At 47.7% G+C, this 26503-nt stretch overlaps 1 protein-coding gene across 1 annotated transcript; it reads left to right on the top strand.

Annotated features, from left to right (window-relative positions):
- The first annotated feature begins 10443 nt into the window (after positions 1-10443).
- Positions 10444-17329, top strand: LOC142590497 (uncharacterized). Its single transcript, XM_075702659.1, has 5 exons — positions 10444-10668; positions 11491-11642; positions 13356-13429; positions 14192-14272; positions 17007-17329. The coding sequence occupies exons 1-5, from the start codon at positions 10570-10572 to the stop codon at positions 17132-17134; spliced, it is 534 nt and encodes a 177-aa protein (XP_075558774.1). The 5' UTR covers positions 10444-10569; the 3' UTR covers positions 17135-17329.
- The last annotated feature ends 9174 nt before the right edge of the window (positions 17330-26503 follow it).

The raw sequence follows: 26503 nt of genomic DNA, 5'->3' as shown, positions 1-26503 counted from the left end.
TATGATAAAATTATGGCGATGATGTATGACTTGTACTATGAATATTTAGATGTATTTAAAAAGAATGATACGATAGGTAAAATATAGCAGATTATAAGAAATGCTAGAGCACTACTGCTTCCATAGGGCCCTTGAAAACACAAGGGCCTGGAGGCATGTGCTATTCAGAACAATTATCGCAGCGGCATCCTCTGGAGCGAGGATGCTCTACGAATTTATTGGGCTTATAACGTGTAGAACTACATCCTTTAAGAAGTCGAGGACTGCTTTGGTGTTAAAAAGCGGTTCCTTACCAAGAAACATTGCTGGGTGAAGAGGTATGCAATGACGATATGCAAGAGGAAAATGCTTCTTTCTTTCAGGTTCGGCTTCGCGACACTCCAAGAGGACGTGGAGGACGGTCAGCCTCTCACCACATCGACCACAGGTTGGCGGTTCGTTTCCAGTAAGAAGAAAATTGTGTGTACCAAATGTGTGCCCTATTCTGAGGCGGCAGAATAGGACATCTGTTCGCCGTGATTTTGATGGGAAGGGCCAAAAACCTAGCTGTGGCTTTATAACGTGCAGTTTATTGTTGATTTCTGCGTTCGACATGCGTTGCCAGTATTGTCGCAGTTTCTTACGCAAGAAAGGCTTGAGATCTGTGAACGGGACAGCAACTGCAGAAGAAGTGTTTAGTGATGTGAGTGATGTGGCCATTTTATCAGCCAGTACATTGCCCTCGATACCTCTATGGCCAGGTACCCAGCATATTATGATGTTCTGGTTAGATGAGTACGCTTTACACAATACCGAATACAGTTCATTGAATACGGGATTTTTATGTTTGCTGAGTGACGTTAAGGCCTTCACGACGCTGAGAGAGTCTGTATAGATCGCTGCTTTTGGAAGTTTCGATTTTCTTATGTGCTTTACAGCAGAGAGTAGTGCGTAGGCCTCGGCCGTAAAGATACTTGTTTCCGGGTGCAGTACATCGGATTCCGAAAACGATGGGCCGACGGCTGCATAGGATACCCCGGCATTTGACTTCGAAGCGTCTGTGTAGAACTCTGCGCAGGAGTGCTTGTGCTGGAGTTCTAGGAAATGCATTCGGATTTCAGCCTCAGGAGCGTGTTTTCTAACTTTTATAAAGGATATGTCACATTGTATCACCTGCCACTCCCAAGGAGGTAAGAGCTTGGTTAAGTGCATTAAGCGATGCTCGAGGAGCGGGACATGCATTTCTTCGCTAAGCTGCTTCACACGCAGCGAGAAAGGCTGTCTTATGGAGGGACGATTGCTGAAAAGTGTAGCGCACGTCATATCGGTAACGTTATGAAAACATGGATGTTCAGGATTGTAGCGTACTTCAAGGAAATATGTAAAGCTAATGTATGATCTCTGTAGGTGGAGAGACCATTCATTTGATTCCACATATAGACTTTGTATGGGACTCGTTCTGAAAGCGCCAGTGGCCAGACGGATTCCCAGATGGTGGACTGGGTCTAACATCTTTAGCGCGCTCGGGGCGGCAGAGTTATACACAACGGCACCATAATCCAATCGAGACCGAATTAGGCTCTTGTATAGGTTCATTAAACACTTCCTATCACTACCCCATGTAGTCTGGGATAGAAGTTTCATTAAGTTCATTGTTTTCAGACACTTTTCTTTAAGATGTTTAATGTGTGGAACGAAAGTAAGTTTATTGTCGAGTATAACACCTAGAAATTTGTGCTCTTTCTTTACAGGTATCTGATGTCCACACATTTCCAAGCAAGGATCCGGGACCAGGCCTCTCTTCCTTGTGAATAGCACACAAGAACTCTTTTGAGGATTGATTTTAAAACCATTTTTCTCTGCCCACCCTGACACCTTGTTCAAACCATGCTGTACCTGTCTCTCGCATACTGCGAAATTACAGGATTTGAAGCCTATTTGAATGTCGTCCACATAGACGGAATACAAGATGGCCGGTGGTAAGGAAGCACGAAGCGTTGTCATCTTAACAATAAAAAGTGTGCAACTGAGCACGCCTCCCTGGGGTACACCAGTTTCCTGTGTAAAAGCACGTGACAGCACATTGCCGACTTTCACCCGGAAGGTACGATTGGACAAGTAGCTTTTTATTACGTTGAGCATATTACCACGAATGCCCATTTCCGATAAGTCTCGCAAGATTCCGTATCGCCAGGTTGTGTCATACGCCTTTTCCATATCGAGAAATATCGAGAGGAAAAACTGTTTATGCATAAATGCGTCCCGGATATTTGTTTCAATACGTACAAGATGGTCGGTTGTGGAGCGCGCTTCTCGGAAGGCACACTGATAGGGATCAAGCATTTTGTTCTCTTCAAGGAAATGGATCAGTCGCCGATTTATCATTTTTTCAAATACCTTACAGATACAACTTGTGAGGGCTATCGGGCGGTAGCTTGCCACTGAAGAAGGATCTTTGCCTTGTTTTAAAACAAGGACCACAATGGCTTCTTTCCATGCGGTCGGAAGGTATCCTGCGTCCCAGATAGTGTTGAAAAGTGTAAGTAGTGTCACTTGCGTGTCGTTGTGTAAGTTTTTTAACATTTCGTACATGATTCTATCAGATCCTGGTGCTGAGCTCTTGCATACGCTCAAGGCAGCTCTCAATTCGGCAATACTGAAAGGACGGTTGTAAGGCTCATTCTCTCGACTTTTTCTTGTTAATGCCTTACGTTCTTCTATTTGTTTATATCTCAGAAAAGATTGCGAATAATTGTTTGAACTTGATATGCTCTGAAAGTGCTCCGCAAGTGAGTCCGCCTGATCTTGCAGTGTATCGCCCTGTGTATTTACCAGAGGGAGTGAATATGTTTGTCGCCCTCTAACTCTATTTACCCTGTTCCAGACTTTGGCCTCGTCTGTAAACGAGTTAATGCTGGATAAATACTTCTGCCAGCTTTCTCTTCTGGCCTGTCGGCGGGTTCTCCTGCCTTGGGATTTTACTCGCTTAAAGTTGACTAGATTCTCTGCAGTGGGAGAAGCGCGTAGCAACCCCCAGGCTTTGTTTTGTTTCTCACGAGCGATCCTACAATCTTCGTTCCACCACGGAACCCGCCGTTTACATGCCAAGCCATTTACTTCTGATATGCATTTAGATGCAATATCTATGATGAAGGCTGTGAGATACTGCACAGCGGCATCAATTCCTAAGGAAGACATGTCATTCCATGAGATACTAGTTAAGTTTCGGAACTTCTCCCAGTCGGCTGTATCGATCTTCCACCTAGGAGCCTGCGGTAGACATTCTTTTTCTTTATGTGTTTTTAGCAGTATGGGGAAGTGGTCGCTCCCGTAAGGATTGTTGGTAACTTCCCATTCGAGTTCAGGCAGTATACAAGGAGAAACTAGGCTGAGGTCAATTGAAGAAAATGTTCTGTTTGTGAGAGAATAATATGTGGGTGTCTTCTTATTCAGCAGACACGCACCGGACGAAAAAAGAAACTGTTCAACGAGACGACCTCGCGCATCGATACGAGAGTCTCCCCACAGGCTGCTGTGCGCATTGAGATCGCCAAGAACAACATAGGGTTCTGGTAATTGATCTATCAAGGACTGAAATTCATGTTTGTTTAGTTGGTAATGCGGGGGTATGTAAAGCGAGCAAATGGTGATGAGTTTGTTTAGTAGGACAGCTCGAACCGCCACTGCTTCAAGGGGCGTTTGTAGCTGTAAAGGTTGACACGCTATACTTCTGTGAGTGACTATGGCAACACCGCCCGATGATGCTACGGCATCATCGCGATCTTTGCGAAAAGTTAGATACTGTCGAAGAAAGTTTGTGTGTTTGTTTTTTAAGTGTGTTTCCTGTAAACACAGCACTTTTGGATTGTGTTTTTGTATAAGTTCCTGCACATCATCAAGGTTTCTGAGAAGACCTCTGACATTCCATTGTATGATTTGTGTATCCATATTTAAAGAAAAATTGGTGCTGTGTTTACGGAAACGGAGGTGATGCCTTAGGTTACAGAGCTCTTTCGAGGCCCTGTAACGGGAGTTCTACCCTTTCTGGAGCGTTCGAGGGAGCCTCGCCGCTCCTTAGGCGCTTGGCGCGCCGTGAGGACAGGTGTAGTGTCCATTGCCTCTTGTGAGGCGCCGGACACATGCTCTTGCGAGCGAGAAGTTACCAGGGAATTTCCCGCCTTGGGGGGCAAGACCCCTGCGCCCACCAGCCCGGAGGTCGATGGGGCACCCTGCGGGATTTGGCTGCGCCGGCTGTTGCCAGCGCTGGAATGGGCCGGGGAAGTCGGGGCACCCTCGGCTGCGCCCACCTTCGGGGTTGATGGTCCCCTCTGCTGTGTTGACGGAGCAGCGCTAGCTGCAACCGTCGCGGGGGCAGATGGCGTAACTGCCGACTCACTGTGTGTGGGTCGGACAGCCACCGGAGGCCGTTGTGACGCTGCCCCCTTACGCGCCACATCGGCAAAGCTGCTCTTAGACAGGTATGACCCCCGCCCACGTGCCTCCTTGAAAGATATGTTTTCTTTGACTTTGATTGTCACAATTTCCTTTTCTCTTTTCCAGGACGGGCAGGACCGGGAGTATGCGGCATGCTCGCCATCACAGTTTACACAATGTGGAGTGTTCTGGCATGTTTCGGAGGAATGTTCATTGTCACTGCACTTAGCACATGTCAGCCGGCCTCGACAGTTCTGTGAACTGTGGCCGAACCTTTGGCACTTAAAGCATCTAACAGGATTGGGCACGTATGGCCTAACACGAAGTTTGACATAACCGGCCTCGATGGACTCGGGGAGGACACTTGAACCGAAAGTCAGTATCAGGTGTTTAGTCTTGATCTCTTTTCCATCTCGCCTCATCTTAATTCGCTTAACATTTATGACATTCTGTTCGCTAAAGCCCTCCAAGAGTTCAGCTTCAGTGAGCTCTAGCATGTCATCGTCCGAGACAACGCCGCGGGTGGTGTTCATCGTACGGTGCGGAGTTACTGTTATTTTGGTCTCCCCAAATGAGACAAGTTTCGGCAGTTTCTCATACTGTTTCTTATCGCGGAGCTCCAAGAGAAGATCACCACTTGTCATTCTCGACGCCTTATATCCTGTTCCAAAAACTTCAGTTAAAGACTTCGAAACAAGGAACGGTGAAATGTTACGCACTAGTTTGTCTGGGTTTTCTGAGTGTATCACATGATATTTAGGAAAGTTCTGGACTTGTCGTCCGAAAAACTGAAAGAGATCTTCGGTGCACCCTCGTTTGTGAGGGCGATCAGGGAGTTTAGGAAAAGCGTTTTCCATGAGTACAGTTGGGTTTTCGGCCGCGATGCCGACCACCCACCATGGAGCCCAACAGGGGGACGTGACAGGACTTTCTGCTAGAGAAACCCTGCCAACGCCAGCCGTACATCGCTGCTATAACCAAATACAGCATAACCAAGGCTGGCTAGCTACACAAGGTTAACCCTTGCCGCCGGGAAACTAGGAAGTGAGGAGAAGTAAAGAGGAGACAGGAAAGGTGGAAAAGTGGGAGAGAAAGACGAAGATTGGAGAGGAGGACAGGAAAAGGCGACTGCCGATTTCCCCCGGGTGGGTCAGTCCGGGGGTGCCGTCTATGTGAAGCCGAGGCCGAAGAGGTGTGTTGCCTCCGTCGGGGGGCCTTAAAGGTCCAAACACCCAGCTTCGGCTCAACCCCCAGGATCCCCTTTTCCCCAGACACGGCTAAGCCGCGCACGGCTACACGCGGGAGGGTCCAACCCTCGTGTGCTCGGGTACGTGGTGTCGCAACACACCAAACGCCTGCTGACGCAGACGCCCCTGCGGGGAACAATTCCTTTTCTCTTCTGGTGCGTGCATTTTAAATAAGAAAGAATCCACTTATTACTGTCTTGCAAACAATACCTTTTCTTCAATCGATCTGAGCATAGTTTCCCCGTCCATACTGCCTGAACACGAATGGGAAGTTACGAACAATCCCTACGGAAGCGATCACTTCCCCATACTATTAAGAACCCTTAAAGAAAATGAATATCCACCACAGGCTCCTAGGTGGAAGATCGACACAGCAGACTGGGAGAAATTCCGAAACTTAACTAGTATATCATGGGATGACATGTCTTCTTTAGAAATCGATGCTGCAGTAGAGTACTTCACAGCCTTCGTAATAGATGCCGCATCTAAATGCATACGTGAAGTAAGTGGTTCGGCATGCAAACGGCATGTCCCGTGGTGGAACGATGAATGCAGAATCGCACGTAAGAATCCGAACAAAGCGTGGGGGTTGCTACGCGCTTCCCCCACTGCAGGAAACCTTGTCAACTTTAAGAAAATAAAGTCCCAAGGCAGGAGAACCCGCCGACTGGCTAGAAGAGGAAGTTGGGAGAAGTTTTTATTGAGTATAAATTCCTATACAGATGAGGCCAAAGTCTGGAACAAGGTTAATAGGATAAGAGGGCGACAAACATATTCACTACCTCTGGTAAACACACAGGGCGATACACTGAAAGACCAGGCAGACTCACTTGGGGAGCACTTTGAGCGAGTGTCGAGCTCAACGCACTATTCCCAATTCTTTCTTAAACATAAAGAAATAGTAGAGCGTAAGCCAATCATACGAAAATCCAGGCAGAATGAACCGTATAACCGGCCTTTCGGTATTGCCGAGTTGAGAGCTGCCTTGAACACATGCAAAAGCACTGCACCGGGACCTGACAGAGTCATGTATGACATGATAAGAAACCTACATACTGACGCACAAGTTACACTTCTTACACTATTCAACACTATTTGAGCTTAAGGATACCTCCCATCCACATGCAAAGAAGCGATTGTGGTTCCTGTTCTAAAGCAGGGAAAAGACCCTCCCTTGGCAACAAGTTATCGTCCGATAGCTCTAACACATTGTATGTGTAAGATTTTTGAAAAATGAGAAATCGCAGACTTATACATTTTCTTGAGCTCAACAATATGCTCGATCCTTATCAGTGTGGCTTCAAAGAAGGGCGGTCGACAACCGATCATCTGGTGCGCATTGAAGGAAATATCCGCGATGCATTTATACATGGACAGTATTTCCTATCGATATTCCTTGACATGGAAAAAGCGTATGACACGGCATGGCGTTACGGGATCTTGCGAGACCTGTCGGAGATGGGCATCCGTGGAAATATGCTGAACATAATTGAAAGTTATTTGTCGGATCGTAGCTTCCGCGTGAAAATCGGCAACGTATTGTCGCGACCTTTTATACAGGAAACAGGTGTACCCCAGGGAGGAGTACTCAGTTGCACTCTCTTTATCGTTAAAATGAACACACTTCGTCGTTCACTGCCAGCGACCATTTTTTATTCCGTCTACGTAGATGATATACAGATAGGTTTCAAATCTTGCAACCTTACTGTATGTGAAAGACAGGTACAGCAGGGCCTAAACAAGGTGTCCAAGTGGGCAGACCAAAATGGATTTAAAATCAACCCGCACAAAAGCTCTTGTGTTCTCTTCACAAGAAAGAGAGGCCTGGTACCTGATCCCTGTGTAGAACTGGGTGGACAACAAATTCCCTTCAAGAAAGAGCACAAATTTTTAGGTGTTATTCTCGACTCCAGGCTCACTTTCATTTCACACATAAAATATCTTAAAGAAAAATGTCTAAAAACCATGAACTTACTTAAAGTTCTATCCCACACTACATGGGGTAGCGACAGGAGGTGCCTCCTAAATCTTTACAGGAGCCTAGTTAGATCACGATTAGATTATGGTGCCGTGGTATATCACTCTGCTGCACCGAGTGCGCTAAAAATGTTAGACCCCGTTCATCATCTGGGTATCCGCCTGGCTACTGGCGCATTTAGAACAAGCCCGGTGGAAAGTCTATATGCAGAGTCAGACGAATGGTCACTACATTTTCAGAGAACGTACATCAGCTTTATTTATTTTCTCAATGTGCGCTCCAATAAAGAACATCCGTGTTTCAAGACTGTTAATGACTTAACGTGTCAAACACTTTTTAATAATAAACCCTCCATGAGACTTCCTTTCTCACTGCGTGCAAGAGAACTTAGCACGGAAATGGATGTCCCTGTACTTGAACATCGACTAATACCTCCAACTAAGCTATTACCACCCTGGGGGTGGCAGGTGATAGACTGTGACGTATCCTTTGTAGACGTCACAAAACACGCACCCGACATCGAAATCGCTATGCATTTCCGCGAACTTCAATCGAAGTACAGGTGCTCCGAATTCTACACAGACGCGTCTAAATCGCATGCTGGTGTATCTTATGCTGCGGTTGGTCCCTCTCTTTCTATATCTGACTTACTGAACCCGCAAACAAGTATCTTCACTGCAGAAGCTTATGCAGTACTGTCTGCAGTAAGACATATACAGAAATTAAAACTCGACAGAGCAATTGTATACACAGACTCGCTAAGTCTCGTAAAAGCGTTAATTTCATTACAAAAGCTTAAAAATCCTGTATTCATTGAACTTTACTCCCTCTTATGCAGTATTTATATATCACATATACATGTAGTAATATGCTGGGTACCTGGCCATAGAGGTATCGAGGGTAATGTACTGGCTGATAAAATGGCCACATCACTCACATCACTAAACACTTTTTCTGCAGCTGCTGTCCCGGTGACAGATTTGAAGCCTTTCTTGCGTAAGAAACTGCGACAATACTGGCAACGCATGTGGAACGCAGAAATAAACAATAAACTTCACGTTATAAAGCCACAGCTAGGTTTTTGGCCCTCCCCAACAAAATCACGGCGAACAGATGTCTTATTCTGCCGCCTCAGAATAGGGCACACATTTGGTACACACAATTTTCTGCTTACAGGAAATGAACCGCCAACCTGTGGTCGATGTGGTGAGAGGCTGACCGTCCTCCACGTCCTCTTGGAGTGTCGCAAAGCCGAACCTGAAAGAAAGAAACATTTTCCTCTTGCATATCGTTATTCCATACCTCTTCACCCAGCTATGTTTTTTGGTAAAGAACCATTTTTCAACACCAAAGCAGTCCTCAATTTTTTAAATGAGGTTGTCCTACATGTTATGAGCCCAATAAATTCGTAGCGCATCCTCTCTCCAGAGGATGCCGCTGTGACAGTTGTTTTATATAGCACGTGCCTCCAGGCCCTTGTGTCTCAAGGGCTCTAACGAGGCCATGGTGCTCTAGTTAACTTTAGAAACCTATGCATTATTTTATATCGTATCATTATTTTACAATGCACCTTAATGCTCATAGTACACGTCATTTGTCACCGCCATAATTTTATTAAACATACATTTTACGCACTTCACAGCGACTATATTTTAGGCCCCTTTACAGCCACGTCACATCAACTTCACAGAATTCACAACTCCACTGCGAAATCACTAACACTTGCATGGCGCTCTTTGGCCATACCTGGCCCTTGCGCCAATAAAACCCACACATTCATTCATTCATTCTTTTAGGTTTGCTATGTTTGTTATTAAGTTGCTTCTATTTTTATGCGTTGCATATTGCAATCACTCAGTTCAGCCCTTGGGCCCGGCCGGGCAGCCACCATTGACCTTTAGCGCAACCACGTGACGTGACGTCACGACAGCCGGAGGAAAAGCTGGGCCCCAACTCGCGCAATATGCAACGCATCCTTGGTTTAACCAAGCTAAGCCTGGCCATTTCTTTTTAATAAATTCATCCAAGTCAATGGGGACACCATGTATAAAGGGAGTGCACCGGTACGCTTAGAAGTGACTTTATGTGCCACTGCGATATACAGCAGGCGTTCCCCTTTCATCGAACACTCAGTTTTACGTTATGGTGGTGACCCTATTCGTTTCCGTTATTGTCTTACGCTTCTTTTTCGATCCTTGCAGAAAGTGCTTCAACGTGCGCATGTGCGGATGGAGACATGCACCCTGCACCGATACAAGGAAATTGCCAGAGCCAAAATTCCAGCTTTAGTACCGAGTGCCATCGCTCGAAAACAGTGTTTGGGGAATGCAACACCAACGTGTCGCCAGTGCTGCGTAGTTTCGTACTATCTCTCGAGAACGCATGCGTGGGCGTTTTGCTTTTGTGCTACTAAATGTAAGAGCTTGAAAAAAAAACACGGACACAGCACGGAACTCTGGTGCGCAGCTGCGTCTATGTGTTTTGAGCTCGCCTTCCCTTCAGTTCGCGGCGTTGTTTTGCCCCGTGGTGTAACTGGCGCGGTTCCCAAGGTGCTTCGGCTTGATTTTAGCAATCAGCAAGAGCACGTGGCCGGAAATGAATACGCTTTGAAAACAACTTCATAAATTTTGACCTTACTGCAAATTCGTGCTCTACTGTTTCTTTTTATTGATTTTTTTATCAACGCTGCATACTTTCATGATTCAAGACTTCTATACCACATGCGTGCCTCTCGGAAAGCACGTGCTTTCTTTCCTGTATTTTTGCACGCGGTATACGCCGTATATGTATAGAAACAAGCCAGAAAAACGCGGCGCAAAAACACGAAGCAGTGCGCCGAAGTGGTGCACCTCTGTCAAGGTGATCTGGCGTAAATACTGCACCTCTTGTAAACCGACGGCATCCGAAACAACAGTATACACGTGATACACGATGTGGTTTCTGGCGGTGACGCTGGCGCTTGCTGCCACGAAAGGCGCTTCCAGCGGCACGTACTGTGGCACTAAAAACGAAAACTGCGATGCCTATCAGGTGGGTGACTCTTCTGAAAGGAACGGTAAACTTAAAGGTGCACTGCACGCATATGAATGAAATGCAGCATTTGTAAAGTTCGGGCGTCGCTAGTGCGTTAGAATTACGCAAAGCGGAACTCCTTGATGCGACTCATGGTCAAGAATTGTATGGGGACCTAACTGGAACTTGTTTGGCGCGCGTTTTGCACAGCTGGCTTTACGTGCAATGAGTCACTAATACAGTTCTGGAGGGGCACCTTGAGACAAGTAATACGCGCTGCACATATATTCTTCATTATGAGGGCAGTGCATAAGCAATGGCGACCCCGACAAAATAAGTACAAAGGAAAGAAGTGTCTCTGTGTCACCGTCGCTTTAACGAGGTTGTCGTAATAAAGTTGATCCAACTCGCCCAATTCTATATCCTATTAGCATATAGCCTAGATGCCTAGAAAAGAAGCTAACTTCAGTGGATTTAACAACACATTATCATACACTTACTTGGACTGAAATTTCCATTGCCAAGCCCGACCTGACGAAAGCGATGACGTCAAGATCATCCGCGGCTTACTCGACGTCGTGCCCACTAGATTCTATGGCAGTCGCGCAAGGCAGCATGACGTCACGGATCAACGTGCAACGGCCTTGTGCTATACCAGAGTCGTTGGCCAAGCGTCTCAACGTGCTCGCTGGTCTTCGAGTAGTTCAGAACTCGCCGGACCGCTCACCGTCTTTCGATTGAACATTAATGCTTTCGCATTCACAACTCATAAGAACTGTTTAGGTATTCCTAGATTTATTCGTTCATTCTCTTCTGCATTTTTTTTTTACTTTTCCTCAGGTTATTTCGTCATCCCAGTCGAAATACTTTGGAGGCACCACATCGGAGATTACTGAGTTCTCGTGCGTGGTCATGATCCCACAGTCTCTGGATGAAGCCGGACGCACTGCCGACTACATATTTCTTGGGAGAGAGAACAGTTCGGTACCATTGTAAGCAAAGCAGGGGCCCCTATAACGTATTTCTCTATTATGAAAACACCTTCTCAGAACTTAGAAATGTTTGGTTAAAATTCACTAGGATCAAAAATAAAATAAATGTCAATGAACTATGCTTCAACGAATCCGGAAAAATTTGAAATTTTATTAGGGACACCGTCACCTTTTATAGGGGCATGTTCTTCGTTGCACTGAACATAACTTTGCCACCTTTCGTTTCGGCATTAACTTCTGTGGCCAAACAAATACATGTAAAGATGCCACCACTCTAAGATTGGGCTTGCCACATAAAAATGCGCACTTATTTCCAAGCGCTAGAGGGTCCCCGGCTCCTCACTACGCATTGCCCACCAACACTGCTAAATACCGAACTGATGCCTGTGCGGCAAACCTTTTGTTCGTCGTAAGGCGGCGATGAACTTAATGATGAAGTTGTCCCGATGGTGACACAAAAACGCTGGCGACTATAGGATGACGATAGCAGGAACAACAAACCGAGTTTTGAGCTGTAATCACCATAAAACGAGCGCACTAGTTTTGTATCAACAGCGATGTAGAGGGAGAACATTTTTACATGACAAAAGCAGAGGCGTCGTCCGGAGGGTTATTGTACCTATCCTGGTATTCTATCTAGAGGAATATGAGAGGATGCGGATGACCATGACATTTTACAGTAAAGTATTCACACTTTCTACGTGAAGGCATGTGTTGCAGGACAACAGGTCGCAATGCGCAGACCTCTCTCGTGTAGTTCTGGAGCATCGACGTGAAGACAGCCAGCAGCGAAGTCGTCTAGTACGACAGCAGGGTGCCGTCACGGCGGACACCGCCATATTGTCGACATCGAATGATTAATGTTGAGTCATTTCCAATATCAGCCTGTTAGTGTTGCACACAACGCCGTCTTCCCTCTCAACTGTATCACCTACCGTAGTCTCTGAAATGCAGGCACAGACGCTGCTACTGTCAGAGTCTGCGTGGCAAAATGAACCCCGCAGCAATTGGCAAGCTCGAATGTGACGCAGCAGCTCGGTGAATATAGCGTACGCCCAGCTCCCAAGTGCACATGAATTAGATCCCCGTAACGATGATGTGTAAATATTTTGTTTTCTTCGCCATATCCCCAGGGTCAAGTTGAAATTAAGGAGTTGACTGTTGGCTCGTTGACGGTGTAATGCAAAGCACAGATGGACCGGCACCGCAGCAAGAGCCCAAGGTCTTACTTACTGCCAACCCAAAATATGCCTTATAGTTAAGGTTCCTAGACTAGAGGATCAGGGGATAGCGACGCCTTAGCTGCTTCGCTAAGACCAGCACCTGGCTTATTTTGCAGAACAAAGGGAGGTGTTAGCGCTATTGTTCCCAGGTACTCACCCTGCTAAGTACTAAGCAACTTCTATGCTTCATATCTTCATAATCTAAGAGAAACCACGTGACATGTCCGGTGGCTAGAAAACAGTATTGCAGGAATCATTCACTTCTCAGAATAATAAATGTCCATATACTTTCTTTTACACATTTATCGCAACTAGTTTTTAAGGCTAATCGATAACAGTATCGTTTTCTAGCACATAGCTTTGCAACTAACGGTGTCGATGCCCCTGTATAAAACAGTATTTTTTTCCTAGTGTATATGCATAAAATATTTAGTATTCATGCTCGCACGTGCAACAGCTTCACAATTTGATCAATTTTGTTATATTTCAGCACCAACGAGACTACGACCCTGATTGCGGGAAGCAGTCCTGACTCTGATTCTGTGACTGTTTTCTTTCCCCAATGTAAGTATACATAGATCATTATCGCCAAAGCGTAGCACCGTTTTTGAATCAATGCAAAAATGCTTCAAAATGAATAGGAAGAATTGCCATTCATTCAACTAGCACGAAGATGCAAGGAAACCCGTCTGATCTTTCTTGGTAATTTTGTGCCGCTTCTAACAAATTGGAATTCCTTTGCCTTTTAGGACACTTTCTACACATTACTAGTTTCTGTGGAATTTACCATGCGTGCGCTTACGACATGAAAGAACAAGAAAGTAAAACTTGTTACAGTGTGACAGCGGACGGGAAAAGCGAGGGCACAGCGCAAAACGAAGTTCTATGTAGAGAACCGTGAGAGGCACATGCGATCAGTTTTAGGATAATTACTACTCGTTGTGTTCACTCAAAAGGCAAACTAGGGAATTCACAACGAATCTGCCACGAATCTATAGAGACACCGCAATTGACTTTCTTTACTATGTTTCGGCAGTGATTGTCGAATTCGTTGTGCGGGGCTTCTGGTGACACTTCTGTTCCATATCGTCTAACGGTGCAATTGTTCGCACTCTCGGTTTGCACTCTCGGCGGCGAATATTGGGGAAGGTAAAAAGCTTTGAGTATATTACTCATTGACCGTCGTCGTTAATATAAAAAAAGGAAGTATTCACGTCCCAGATACGTCCCGTGCATTGCCGCCCATTGTTTCAGAATTGTGCTTTGAACTATGCACACTTCTATCATGCGCGCTCGCATTTTCTCATGCGTGCCATTAAATTGCAGACAACGCCAGCGTGGAAGAAGTGGTACTGTACAGCGATTATGTTTCTTGCGACATACTTGGTGTTGGCGCAGGCCCTGATGGTAAGTGCAGCGCGCGGCGCACTCTTCGTTGGTAAGCTAAAGACACGAGCGGCGTCAACCTTGAACGCTGTATAATGTGAAAGCGTAGCAAATGCGGAAAAAGTTTTTTAAGGAACATTCCAACTTCACATGCATTCTTTGTAAGCACAAGCGGAATACTTTACGAAATGTAGATTAACCACCGTGGTAGCTGAAGGAAACTTCTTCTCAAGGAAGGGCAAAGCTGAAGGAAGCTGAAGAAAGGGCAAATGCTTATCAGCGAAAGCTCTTCAAAGTTCGACACTGCAGTCCGCGTAGTAAAAACGGACGCCCGTCGTCGTTAGTCCCGAGTCCATTGCTGGTAAAATTAAATTATGGGGTTTTACGTGCCAAAACTACTATCCCATTACGAAGCAAGCCTTACTGGGGGACTCCGGAAATTGGGTCCACTTGGGGTTCTTTAACGTGCACTTAAATCTAAGTATATGGGTGTTTTCGCATTTCGCCTCCGCCGAATTGCGGCCGCCATGGCCGGGATTCGATCCTGCGACCTCGTGCTTAGCAGCCCAACCCCATAGCCACTGAACAACCATGGCGGCTAGTCTATTGCCGTGTCTTCAGTATAGAGCTCAACTATCCTAGTTTAGTAGACACTAGGATAGTTGGCACTAGGATAGCAGACAATAGGATAGTAGACCTGTGTACTGAGTACACAGGTCTTCCTGCTTTACGACTCGAGAGTCGTCTGTGCCTGGCAAGCATGCGCGATATTTTTGTCGGCACGTGGTTTCGCTCAAGCTTTTGTGAAGCCATCGCCGCTTTTTCATTACTTTGTCCCGCAGTCAGCCGCACGGGGAAACCGCTCATTGGCGATGCAAATGGCAGGCATCAAGACGCTTGACAGTAACCTCTCAAGCCCTGCACTTCCTATTTTTTTTTTCTTCTGTGGATGGCCGTGTTCATTATAGCTTATTGGAGAGCTAGGCTTGTTGGGCTGTGCTGGGGAGAACGCTGAAGGGAAAGCGGGAAGAAGTTGTACAAGTTATACGCGTTAAGGAAAGGGTGTACCGTGCTGTCACAGGAGGCGGAGCGAGATAGACAGCGATACAAGCTTCAATGATACGCCAGGGCTGTCATTAAGCCTGACGGTTTGGCTGGCATGCCATACAGTCGTCGATATAACCGAAGGCCATGTTTTCTGATGCTGACATTACTGGGTGGTAAGCTATCAAGTGGCGGTCAGGGCAAGAAAGGCCATTTCTTGTTCAGAGATTGATGCTTTTTTTTTAATTCACGAGTTTGTAAACAAAAGCTATAAAAACATCCTCAATGGGGTACCTGAACAACTTGTGACCGAGTCTACGAGTCTGCAACGGCTACATGCTTGAGAACCAGTGTCTTACGAGAGCGTTTGTGCGTTTTGAGTCGTGAGCGCAGGCGGAGGAGGAGGAGGAGGAAAAAGCTTCATTTAAGGCCAACACTAAGGCCCAGTAAAGAAGAGCGCTTTCTCCTCTAAGGCCAATCCGAGTGGAGCCAAGCCCTCCAGGAAGGAGCGGAAGGGTAAGGAAAATAAGGAGAAGTGATGGCAGTGTTACATCAGTACAGAATGTGATGTGTATCTGCCCTTATCTCTGGACAGTTCGGGGAGTGAGCTGTGCTCCCCCAACCTAAGTTCTAGAGCATTAGTGGGCTGAGAACGTGTTCGTTTGAATTTACGAATGACATGAACTTGCTCCGTGTTCAGTGAAGCATGAAGTTGGGGTAAAATAGTGCGGTTTTCCCTTATGTTCTTGCAGTGCTCAGCTCTTTGCTGTTTGTACGCGGCGGCGTCTTCCACTGTCGTTGCATTTGGCCAGATAATCGAGGGCTCCGGGAGGTTAACTTGGCGGGCACGTCGATGAACCAACATACGACACATTTCAGCGACGGACGCGAATAACGTTTCCCGCGATCATGCTTTCCAAACCATTTCTATGAAGGCGTCGTCCGTCCCAGATGACGTCATGGTCAGGACGCCCAGGCCTTCTGTCACCTAGCAGCTCTTCAACAAACGTCATTGGCTGCAAAAAAGAAGTATGTGTGACGTCAGAAAAAAACGTAATATCACGAAAAGGCCTAAGCAGAACCTGCGGGGGCTGCACGTACGAAGAGAAAATCAGTGCGATGACGACTGACGGTGGGAATGCAAAAGAGTTGCTTAGGAGGACTTCGTTGCTTGAAAAGCCGCTTCCTTCATTGGGTGGTACGGGCTCCCTCTCCTCCGAGAGCGGATGGTACAAGCATGCGCATGGGTATTCGAAGCATGCTTCGAGTACCTGTGGATACACACACCTTCATTATGTCTGTACGGACATTCAGAAACACTTGCCTAGGGTTGTGCGGAATGTATTTTTTCTCTAACTTTCAAACTATGTTTAACATGCGCGCGCATTGTTAGAAAAAAGGAAACTCAAGTGAAACAGTTTTAACGTGAATATAAAACAATGTTTTACCCAAACACGCAATAAAGAAAGGTGAGTCCAAAGTATATTTTTCTTTTTTGCGTTGTTGTGTTTAGATAATACGCATTCCTAATCCAACTCGGAAAACCGCCATCGCGTGTAATTAAGGAACGTCTAATCTGTTCGACGGCTTTCTTTTTCCACTTGCACTGCATGCTGTATTTTGATTTCTGCACTATATTATGAACCGCGTGTTACTTTTATGCGTACTCTAAACCACTCATGTCCTGAATTACGTTTTTTCGGCGCAACAGGAGACGTCCTTTGGTATTACGAAGATGCCACACCAGCCCAGAAAGAAACCTGTTGGAGCACTTACAAGAATATCACCATGGCCAACAACTACACAGCTTACCCTGCTGAGTCCTGCTCTATTCCGTAGCTACGCACTATCCTGTCTTCGACCAAGACTCGTGATTCCACATTAAATAGTGCAAAAAGTACCCTAGTTGGAAATAAGAAGACCAGCATTGCATTGCTTCTCTGCTGTTCCCTTTCCTTTTTACTACCACTGGAAAGAGTCAATAATGTATAATGTCATACGTGAGTTATTAAAGACATGTCGGGCACAGTGAAATGTTTAACTGCTTGCTTTGTTCGTGCTTATTACCCCTTTCGTATTGTATACCTGTGCCGTTGTTTCACGTCTCCACACGGAAGAAATAGCACAATAAAATTAGGCATGGCATACGCTGCACGAAGTCGAATCCTCGCGTGATTTCAGGAAAAGCCCACAATCGTTGCTTTCAGATGTCCTCAAGATGCCGAATCCATTCATTTCGTTCTACATCTGCCGCATGAACTGGGGTCCCGATCATCAGAAGGTAGTCATGAGAAAGAAAAATTGTTGGAGCACATACGGCAGGCCCTGACAAATCATAAGCGGCAGCTTCTCCTAATGTTTACGCTAAGAGCACTCTACCATTATTCACTTACGGGGGGTGAGACTTGTAGGACAACAAAGAAGTTTAAGATGAACTTAACGATCGCGCAACACGCCATGGAACGAAAGTAGTAGCAGTAGCCTTAATAGAGTGGGACACACAGGTACTAATCAAAATGCAAAGTGATATAGCTGATGTCGTATTTATGATTAAATGAAGTGTACTTGGTCAGGTCGCGTAATGGGCAGAGCCGATAACCGGTGTAGAATTTGGAGTACCGACGCCGGCTACCAACAGAAAGCAAACGACAGAGTCAAGCGCACCACAGGATTAGGTGACGTGATGAGAATAGCATATATGCAGGCATATGATGAAGCCCGCCATGGCTGTGGTAGCTCAGTAGTTATGACATCGCGCTGCTGAGGAGGTCGCGGTCTCGATCCCGGCAGCGGCGGCCGCATTTCGCTGGGAGCGCAATGCAAAAGCGCTCGGGTACCCAGAATTTGGTGAAATTTAAAGAACCGCGTTAAGTCAAAATTATTTCAAAGCCCGTGGTTTTGTGGTTTCGGCTCATAAAATGGAATTATCCCACTACGGCGCGCCTCATAAACAACTAGTGATTTTATCATGTAAAACCATGGAGCTAATTTTTTTTATTTTATGATAGAGCCGGCTGAAACATCACAGGGGTAATTTGCGATCACCTGGAGACCCCTGACCAAAGAAACAGCCTGTTGATGACGGCGCGCAAATAGCAAAACACATCGCCAGAATCTGTTTTCCTCTTGAGTGAGAAATTTTCCTAGCTGTCTAGTACAATATTTGAGGCAGAAAAAAATATCCGATGAAAATTACGCATAGCCTTCTACGGGATGGTGCCCACTTGACGCAGTTTCATCTCTATGAGACAATGAAACGGCACGAATGGTTACACTTGGGAGCATCGCTAATAAAGCTTAGTGCTGCGGTTGTGTAATGCATTTCGCAGATTTCTGTTCTGAGAGCAGCATCAAAACGCTCACATTAAGTGCGTCACAACATCCTGGACGTCAGTGTGCGTGCGCTGAACTAGCAGGTGTATATGCAAACAAGTAGACGTATTGTTACTGTGCACCAAAAACAAGCGAAATGCAGCAAATTAATTTAACCTGGCCAACATGCAAAACTGACGCAACTGAAGATCCAAGAGCCGAATATTCTCCAAAAGCAAATGAATACAATAGGAAACTGCCAATGGCACTTACTAAATAAAATTAAAAATTGTCGGTAAACTGACTGCTGTACGAATTAACAGACTGTCAAAAGTTGGAGTGTACTTACTTGCCCTCCGAAACGGAGGGTATGGGTGACAACACACCCATGCCGCGTACATTTACGTATCGTTCGACTACTGACCGGCGATAACGTCCACAACTGATCGACCGTGAACCAGAGGCATGAGATGGAACTCGACATAAAAACAAACACTCCGTAGTCCGTTTCAAAAAAGTTTGACATTACAAAAAGAAAATGCATATGCGGTTTTGAAGAGATCAACAATTCACAAAATGCAGAATAAGTGTTGTGTACCGGATTCCGTTAACATGCGGCAACGTGTACTTAGGACGCACTGGTCGGTGCATAAGCAGTCGTCAAAAAGAACGTCAACACTCCTTCAGAACAGAAAATAATTCGCACTTGTCTAACCACTGAAACCTACGTCATTGTGAACTAGTATTTTAGACAATAATATTTTGTTTGCAGATAAAAATAAACTAACACGTGAAATTACAGAAGCGTTACATACTATACTGTATCCTGAAAAATGCATCAGTCACCCATTGGTTGCTATCACTGGCAAATAATTTGTATGCTTGAATACTGCTTGAACCTTTGTAATCTGTTTATATAAAAATTGATGACGCGTGTTGCACATGTTCAGTGAAGATAGCTGGCGCTAATATGTTCTGTCTCTATAAAAAAATGAACAGTTGTGAGTGAGCGCACGCGTGTCCACCTCCTCTGAGTCTTCGACTATTGTGCGCGCTACAAATGTATCCATCAACAAATTTAATACACGAGGCTTATCTCTAGCTTGCTCGCCGAAATCCCGATCTGAGCATGCGTCGGGCTGGTGGTACCTCGCTGCCCAAGATCCTGACGGACTTTCACCATCTGTCGGTCTACCACCGCAGACGTCGGCCGGGGGTTTTCGCCTCCCGACTGGATCTTCAGCTGTCTCTGGATGCACCACGACATAGCTCCATCTTGCAAACCGCTAACGTCGGCTATCCTGTTCCTCTTCACATGCCGGTGACTTATGTGAGGTAGTGGTCCGGCGAGTTGAGGGACAATGGCCAGCTTCCCTCCGGTGGATGGATGGATGGATGGATGGATGGATGGATATTATGAGCGTCCCCTTTGGAACGGGGCTGTGGGTTGCGCCACCAAGCTGTTGCTATTATACTGCGTAATGTCCTACCTAGGTTAAGCAATGAAAAAAAGAAGAAAAAAGAACACTATGAACTACCACGCCCAAATTTTCTGATCCCATATTGCGAACTGTGCTTTTGTACGTCTCCGTATTTAGTCGTTTGCCTACTGTCACGCATAGGTTAACGCCTGATACGCTTGCTTGAGCAGGCAGAAGGAACACATGAACGCAAGGTGCAGCACACACAACATTCATTCAATATGGACTTTTAAGAACAGAAAAAAACGGTAACATTCCACTTAGAGCACACGGCATGCGTCTTCCCTTACTAAGCTTACCGCTCGCACTACCGCGTTTACAAACGTCTGTGCGGCGATCGTCTATACGCTATAGTAGGGGCGCTTACAGTAGCGGTTTTCTTCGGGGGGCGTTCTGCGTCCCGCAGTCTGTGATGCGTCGTTGTAATCCGGTTGTCTCCAGTCGTCGCTGGCGTCCGGCGTCACCGATGCCCCGGCCGACGTGACGAAGGCACAGTCGGTGAGGAGCTGTCGCGCTCCGGCAGAGCGGTGCTCGTGCCGGCTGGCGCTCCCGGTGCGCGCCGGCCCAGCTTAGTTACCTGGACGGGACGGCGACGGGCTGCAGCCAGCCTCTGCGCGTCTCGCTTCAGCGGCGTAAACGCTGACGTGTCCTGACAGGTAGGTCCGGGCCAGCGGTAGTTCCGGGGACGTCGGTCATCTGCTCGCCGAGACTGGTACTCGGGTGGGACGTCGATGCGTCGCCTAGAAACTCGGGCAGGACCCAGAGAGGTGATCTCCGGCCGTCTTCTCCTGGAATGCTGCGCCCCGGTCACCATGTCATTCTCATAGCGCGCCTCTTCTCCAAGATGGCGGCTCCACGCGCTCGCTTCGCTCCTTCTTCCTCGTCTCCTTTCTTTCTTTACGCTTGTCACTCCGGACACTTACTTTTCTTCCACCAATCCTCCAATCGCCTCTTACTAATGCCTATTGCGGACATGCTTGCTTTACCACTGCTCTCCCTGAAGCCAAGGGCTTCAAGGAGGCCAGTGGTGCTTAAATCGACTGCTGGGTAGACGTCTTCACATTCTAATAAAACATCATCCGACGTTTGCCTAGCTTTACCGTAGCAAGCAAATGCTTCTTCTTCCTTCTTATATCTCCCTCTATAGGTGCGTGTTCTAAGGCATCACGATCTCGCTTCGAAAAGTAATGAGCTGCCCTTTGAGTTATCATAAATTATTTCTTTCCTGATTTCGTTTTTTCCTCTGAAATAGTTACTCATGGCAGGTTTGTTTTCCATTGCCGCCACCCATGAGATTATTTCAGCTTCTCTGACTTTCCGCTTGACCTTTTTGCTGCTGTGTTGCCCACCCTACAGGTCGCATACTTGCTGGTAAGCTTGCTACTTCTTTTCTTCCACTATGAATCAATGTTTTTCCTGTACAGATACCTGAACACTCCCCCAGCCCATTTACTTTCTTCCATATTCCTCAGCCGTTCTTCATACTCAATTTTACTGCGAGCTTCCCTCACTTCAAAACTAGTCCAGCCCATATCACCCTACACAGCTGCATTTGTAGTCTTCGCGTTAGCGCCCAATGCGAGGCGACCCACTGACCTTTGGTTCCCGTCGAGTCCTGATTGTACCCCTTATTTAAAGCAAACAACCGCATTTCTAAAAGTAAATCCTGTAACAATTACACCTTTCCACATACATCGGAGGACCTCGTACCTACTGTATCCCCATAGCACTCTGTGCTTCATTATGGCTGCATTTCCCTTCCCCTTTACTGTTACGATTTTTTGCTGTGTTTCCACATATCTATTGCCTTCGACTATCCATATAACAATGTATTTATATTTAGGTTCCCGAGGTATTTCTAGGCCCTCTATCCCCACTCACCACTGTTTTCATTGGATACCATAACACCTGATTTTCTAACACTAAATGTCAAACCTAAATTGTTGCCTTCCTGTCCACAGATATTAGCTAGACGTTGCAAATCACTTTGCTTGTTAGCTAGCAACAGAATGTCGTCCGCATAAAATAAACCTGGGAGCTGCTGCTCTGCTACTGTACCCACCTGTTTGTATGAAATAATAAACCCTATATTACATCCTTCTAGCGCCCTCTCCATCCTATCCATGTACATCATAAACAGCATCGGCGATAAAGGGCACCACTGTCTCAGTCCCTTGTTGATATTGTTACGTAGGAAGACACCGACGAAAAGCTATTTACAAGTATATTTACAAGGCGATACGCCACAGTTGACCAAGAGGCAACAGCCCGCGCTAGCTTCCAATCGTCGGCTTCGTCTTCTTCCTGCTCGGCTCTTCGTCATTGGAAATACTACTCCGTAGCACTACCCCCGGCGGCAAAAGCGCCGTCCCGGAGCGACTAAAGGCCGGACTCTGAAACAGTGTAGTAGCTCTTGAGCCTACTGACGTGCACGACATCACTAGACGCCAGAGTAGATGACGAGGTTGAGCTCACAGGAGCAATTTCGTACGTCACAGGCGTCACCTGGCGCAGCACGCGGTAGGGCCCTGTGTATCGCGAAAGGAGCTTTTCGGAAAGTCCGACGTGACGAGAGGGCGACCACAGGAGCACGAGTGCACCAGGTGAAAACTGTACGTCACGGTGGCGGGCGTTGTACTGACGCTGCTGCGTGGTTTGCGAGTCCATCAGTCGAGCACAGGCAAGCTGGCGTGCATGATCGGCGAGGGCGATGGCGTCGCGCGCATACTCGGTTGTTGAGGTCGCAGCAGGAGGAAGTACCGTGTCAAGGGGCAAGGTCGGTTCACGACCGTAGAGTAGATAAAATGGAGAAAATCCGGCGGTGTCGTGCCGGGAAGAATTGTAAGCAAAGGTGACGTAAGGAAGGGCAACGTCCCAAACGTGGTGGTCCTTCGAAACGTACTTGGACAGCATGTCGGTAAGAGTACGGTTTAACCGCTCTGTCAGGACATTGGTTTGAGGATGGTATGAGGTAGTCCGCTTGTGTTGAATAGAGCAGGAACGCACAATGTCGGCGATAACTTTCGAGAGGAAGTTACGACCACGGTCAGTAAGCAGGTGTCGCGGGGCGCCATGCACTAAGATAATTTCACGCAAGAGAAAGTCCGGGACGTCAGTGGCGCAACTGGTAGGTAGAGCCCGCGTGATAGCGTATCGGGTGGCGTAATCAGTTGCGACGGCTACCCATTTGTTCCCAGAGGAAGACGTGGTAATGGGACCAAGCAGGTCTAATCCAACACGAAAAAACGGTTCCACAGGGACGGTGATCGGCTGCAGATGACCGGAAGGTAGCATCTGAGGCGTTTTCCGACGCTGGCAGGGATCACAGGCAGCAACATAGCGTCGGCCGGGGCGAGCGAGACCAGGCCAATAGAAGCGGCGGCGGACGCGGTCGTACGTGCGGGTTACCCCAAGATGTCCTGCAGTGGGTGCGTCATGCATCTCAAAGAGCACTGTCTGTCGTAGATGTTTTGGCACGACAAGAAGAAGATCAGGGCCATCAGGGAGGAAGTTCCTTCGGTACAGAATGCCGCCCTGGAGGACATATCGGCGAACGGATGCGTCGGTAGGTGTAGAGCGCAGACGCTCGATGAGTACTCGCAGCGATAGGTCTCGGTACTGCTCATCGGCGATGTTAGCGAAGGCAGACACAGAGAAAATGCCGTCGGCAGTACTACTGTCGGCGTCGTCAGGCTCGTCTACCGGGTAGCGAGACAGGCAGTCAGCGTCCTTGTGTAGTCGGCCAGATTTGTAGGTGACAGAGAACGAATATTCTTGGAGGCGTAAGGCCCAGCGACCAAGTCTTCCTGAAGGGTCTTTCAATGAGCATAACCAACAAAGCGCGTGATGGTCTGCGATAACGGAAAAGGGTCGGCCATATAAGTATGGGCGGAACTTCGCAACCGCCCAAACTAGGGCCAGACACTCACGCTCAGTGATGGAATAGTTGCGCTCCGCGGGCGAGAGGAGCCTGCTGGCGTAAGCGATAACACGGTCGTGGCCACGCTGGCGTTGTGCCAGTACTGCGCCAATTCCGTGACCGCTGGCATCAGTACGGACTTCGGTAGGCGCAGAAGGATCGAAATGGGCCAGAATGGGAGGCGTTGTGAGAAGATCGATGAGAAGCGAGAATGCTGAGGCCTCATTATCGCCCCACTGGAAAGGGGCGTCTTTTCTCAAAAGCGCGGTTAGTGGTCGTGCTATGGCCGCGAAATTTTTGACGAAACGGCGGAAGTACGAGCAAAGGCCGATGAAGCTGCGCACATCCTTGACACACTTCGGTACAGGGAAGTGCGTAACAGCATGGACCTTGCCTGGGTCCGGTTGCACTCCGTTCGCGTCAACGAGATGTCCCAGGACGGTAATCTGGCGACGGCCGAATTGGCACTTCGATGCGTTGAGTTGCGGACCGGCTGGCCGAAAAACGTCCAGGACTGCTGAGAGGCGCTCGAGGTGCGTAGCGAATGTTGGGGAGAATACTATAACGTCGTCCAAGTAGCACAGACACGTGGACCTTTTGAAACCGTGAAGAAGGGAGTCCATCATGCGTTCAAAAGTGGCAGGAGCGTTACATAGGCCAAACGGCATCACTTTGAATTGATAAAGACCGTCGGGTGTTACAAAGGCAGTATTCTCGCGGTCGAGATCGTCCACGGCAATCTGCCAATAGCCGGAGCGAAGGTCAAAAGAGGAGAAATAGCGAGCACCGTGGAGGCAGTCAAGGGCGTCATCAATCCGAGGTAGGGGATACACGTCCTTTTCGGTAACCCTGCTAAGGTGCCGATAATCCACGCAAAAGCGTCATGAGCCATCCTTCTTTTTTACCAGCACAACCGGTGACGCCCATGGACTACATGACGGTTCAATAATGTTCTTGGCAAGCATTTTGCGAACTTCGGTGGGAGTAACTTGACGCTCAGCCGGTGATACTCGATACGGGCGGAGATGAATAGGAGGGGCATCTCCGGTATTAATGCGATGTTTAACAGTTGTAGTTTGGGCCAAAGGACGATCGTTAAAGTCAAAAATATCTTGGTAGGAAAGCAGAACGCGGTAGAGCGCACGAGCGTGCTCGGACGGCAGGTCGGGTGCAATCATTTTCTGTAAGTTGGCGATGGTACAAGTTGCCGACTGCGATGGTAGAGGAGGATCGGGTGAATTGTCGTCTACTGAAATCGATGCTACAGAGTGATCCTCGAATGAGCAAAGTTGGGCCAGAGACATCCCGCGTGGCAGCACCTGTGTCGTCAAGCCAAAATTGACCACTGGCAGGCAGACGCAATTCGCCGTAATAGATAAAACTGTATGAGGTAGTGTGATCCCGTGTGTAAGGAGGACGTCTTGCAAAGGAGCCGCGATGTAGTGACCGTCGGGCACTGGTGGGGATGACACGAAGTCAACGTAAGTCAGCGCCGAAGGTGGCAAGCGAACGAAGTCGACGGAACTGAGGCGAATAAGGTGTTGTTCAGCGGTATCCAGAACAGGCAGGTCGAGGCGGAGAGTACTGGCGGAGCAATCGATGAGAGCAGAATGTGCGGAGAGAAAGTCGAGGCCGAGGATGATGTCGTGGGGACAGTGGGCGATGACTGTGAATAGCACGGTAGTGGAGCGATCGGCGAAGGAGACGCGGGCGGCACACATACCAATTACAGGGGCTGTTCCGCCATCGGCGACACGGACAACAGGCGTCGTGGCGGGCGTGATTATTTTCCTCAGTCGGTTTAGAAAGTCCGCGCTCAGTACCGACAAATGCGCCCCAGTGTCTATGAGAGCTGATACAGGAACACCGTCGACTTGCACGTCAAGAAGGTTCAGATGAGTGGGCAAGGTCAGGAGAGGATTTGGCGGCGTAGGGAGCAATGCAGCGTCACCTCGAGGCGCTGAATCGTCTAGTTTTCCGGCTGGGAGTGGCGTCCGAAGGGAGTCGGCGAATAGGAACGACGGGGCTAGGGAGAGCGAGATTGTCGTCGTTGGGGCGAAGGCGAACGAGAAGAGGGGCGGTTCGGCGCAGGAGAATCGGTGGCGGCATTATCTCATCGGACAGCATAGGGACGAGAAAGGCCACCTGGGGGGCGAGAGTGGACAGTATATGTAGACTGATTCAGGGAACTCCAGCGACTGCGACAGTGCCGGGAAATGTGCCCAATTCGATGGCAGTGAAAACAAATTGGCTTGTCGTCTGCAGTGCGCCATTCAGGGGGGTTGCGGAAACGTGGTGGGTAACAAGATGCGGGACGGGGTGGAATCGAAGAAGCCGGGTGGGCATCAGGGCGATGGGCCGAGCAGATGGTGTGAAGGCCCATGTTTTCGAACTCCTGGCGGACAACAGCCTGGATCAGGGAAACAGTGACTGCAGGTGCATTGGAGGGGCTGGAGTCGAACGCAGCCGGATAGGCGGCCTTGATCTCACGCCGGA

This window comes from Dermacentor variabilis, chromosome 8, assembly GCF_050947875.1.
Source record: "Dermacentor variabilis isolate Ectoservices chromosome 8, ASM5094787v1, whole genome shotgun sequence".
NCBI lineage: Eukaryota > Metazoa > Arthropoda > Arachnida > Ixodida > Ixodidae > Dermacentor > Dermacentor variabilis.
This window is presented reverse-complemented; position numbering and strand designations above follow the sequence as displayed.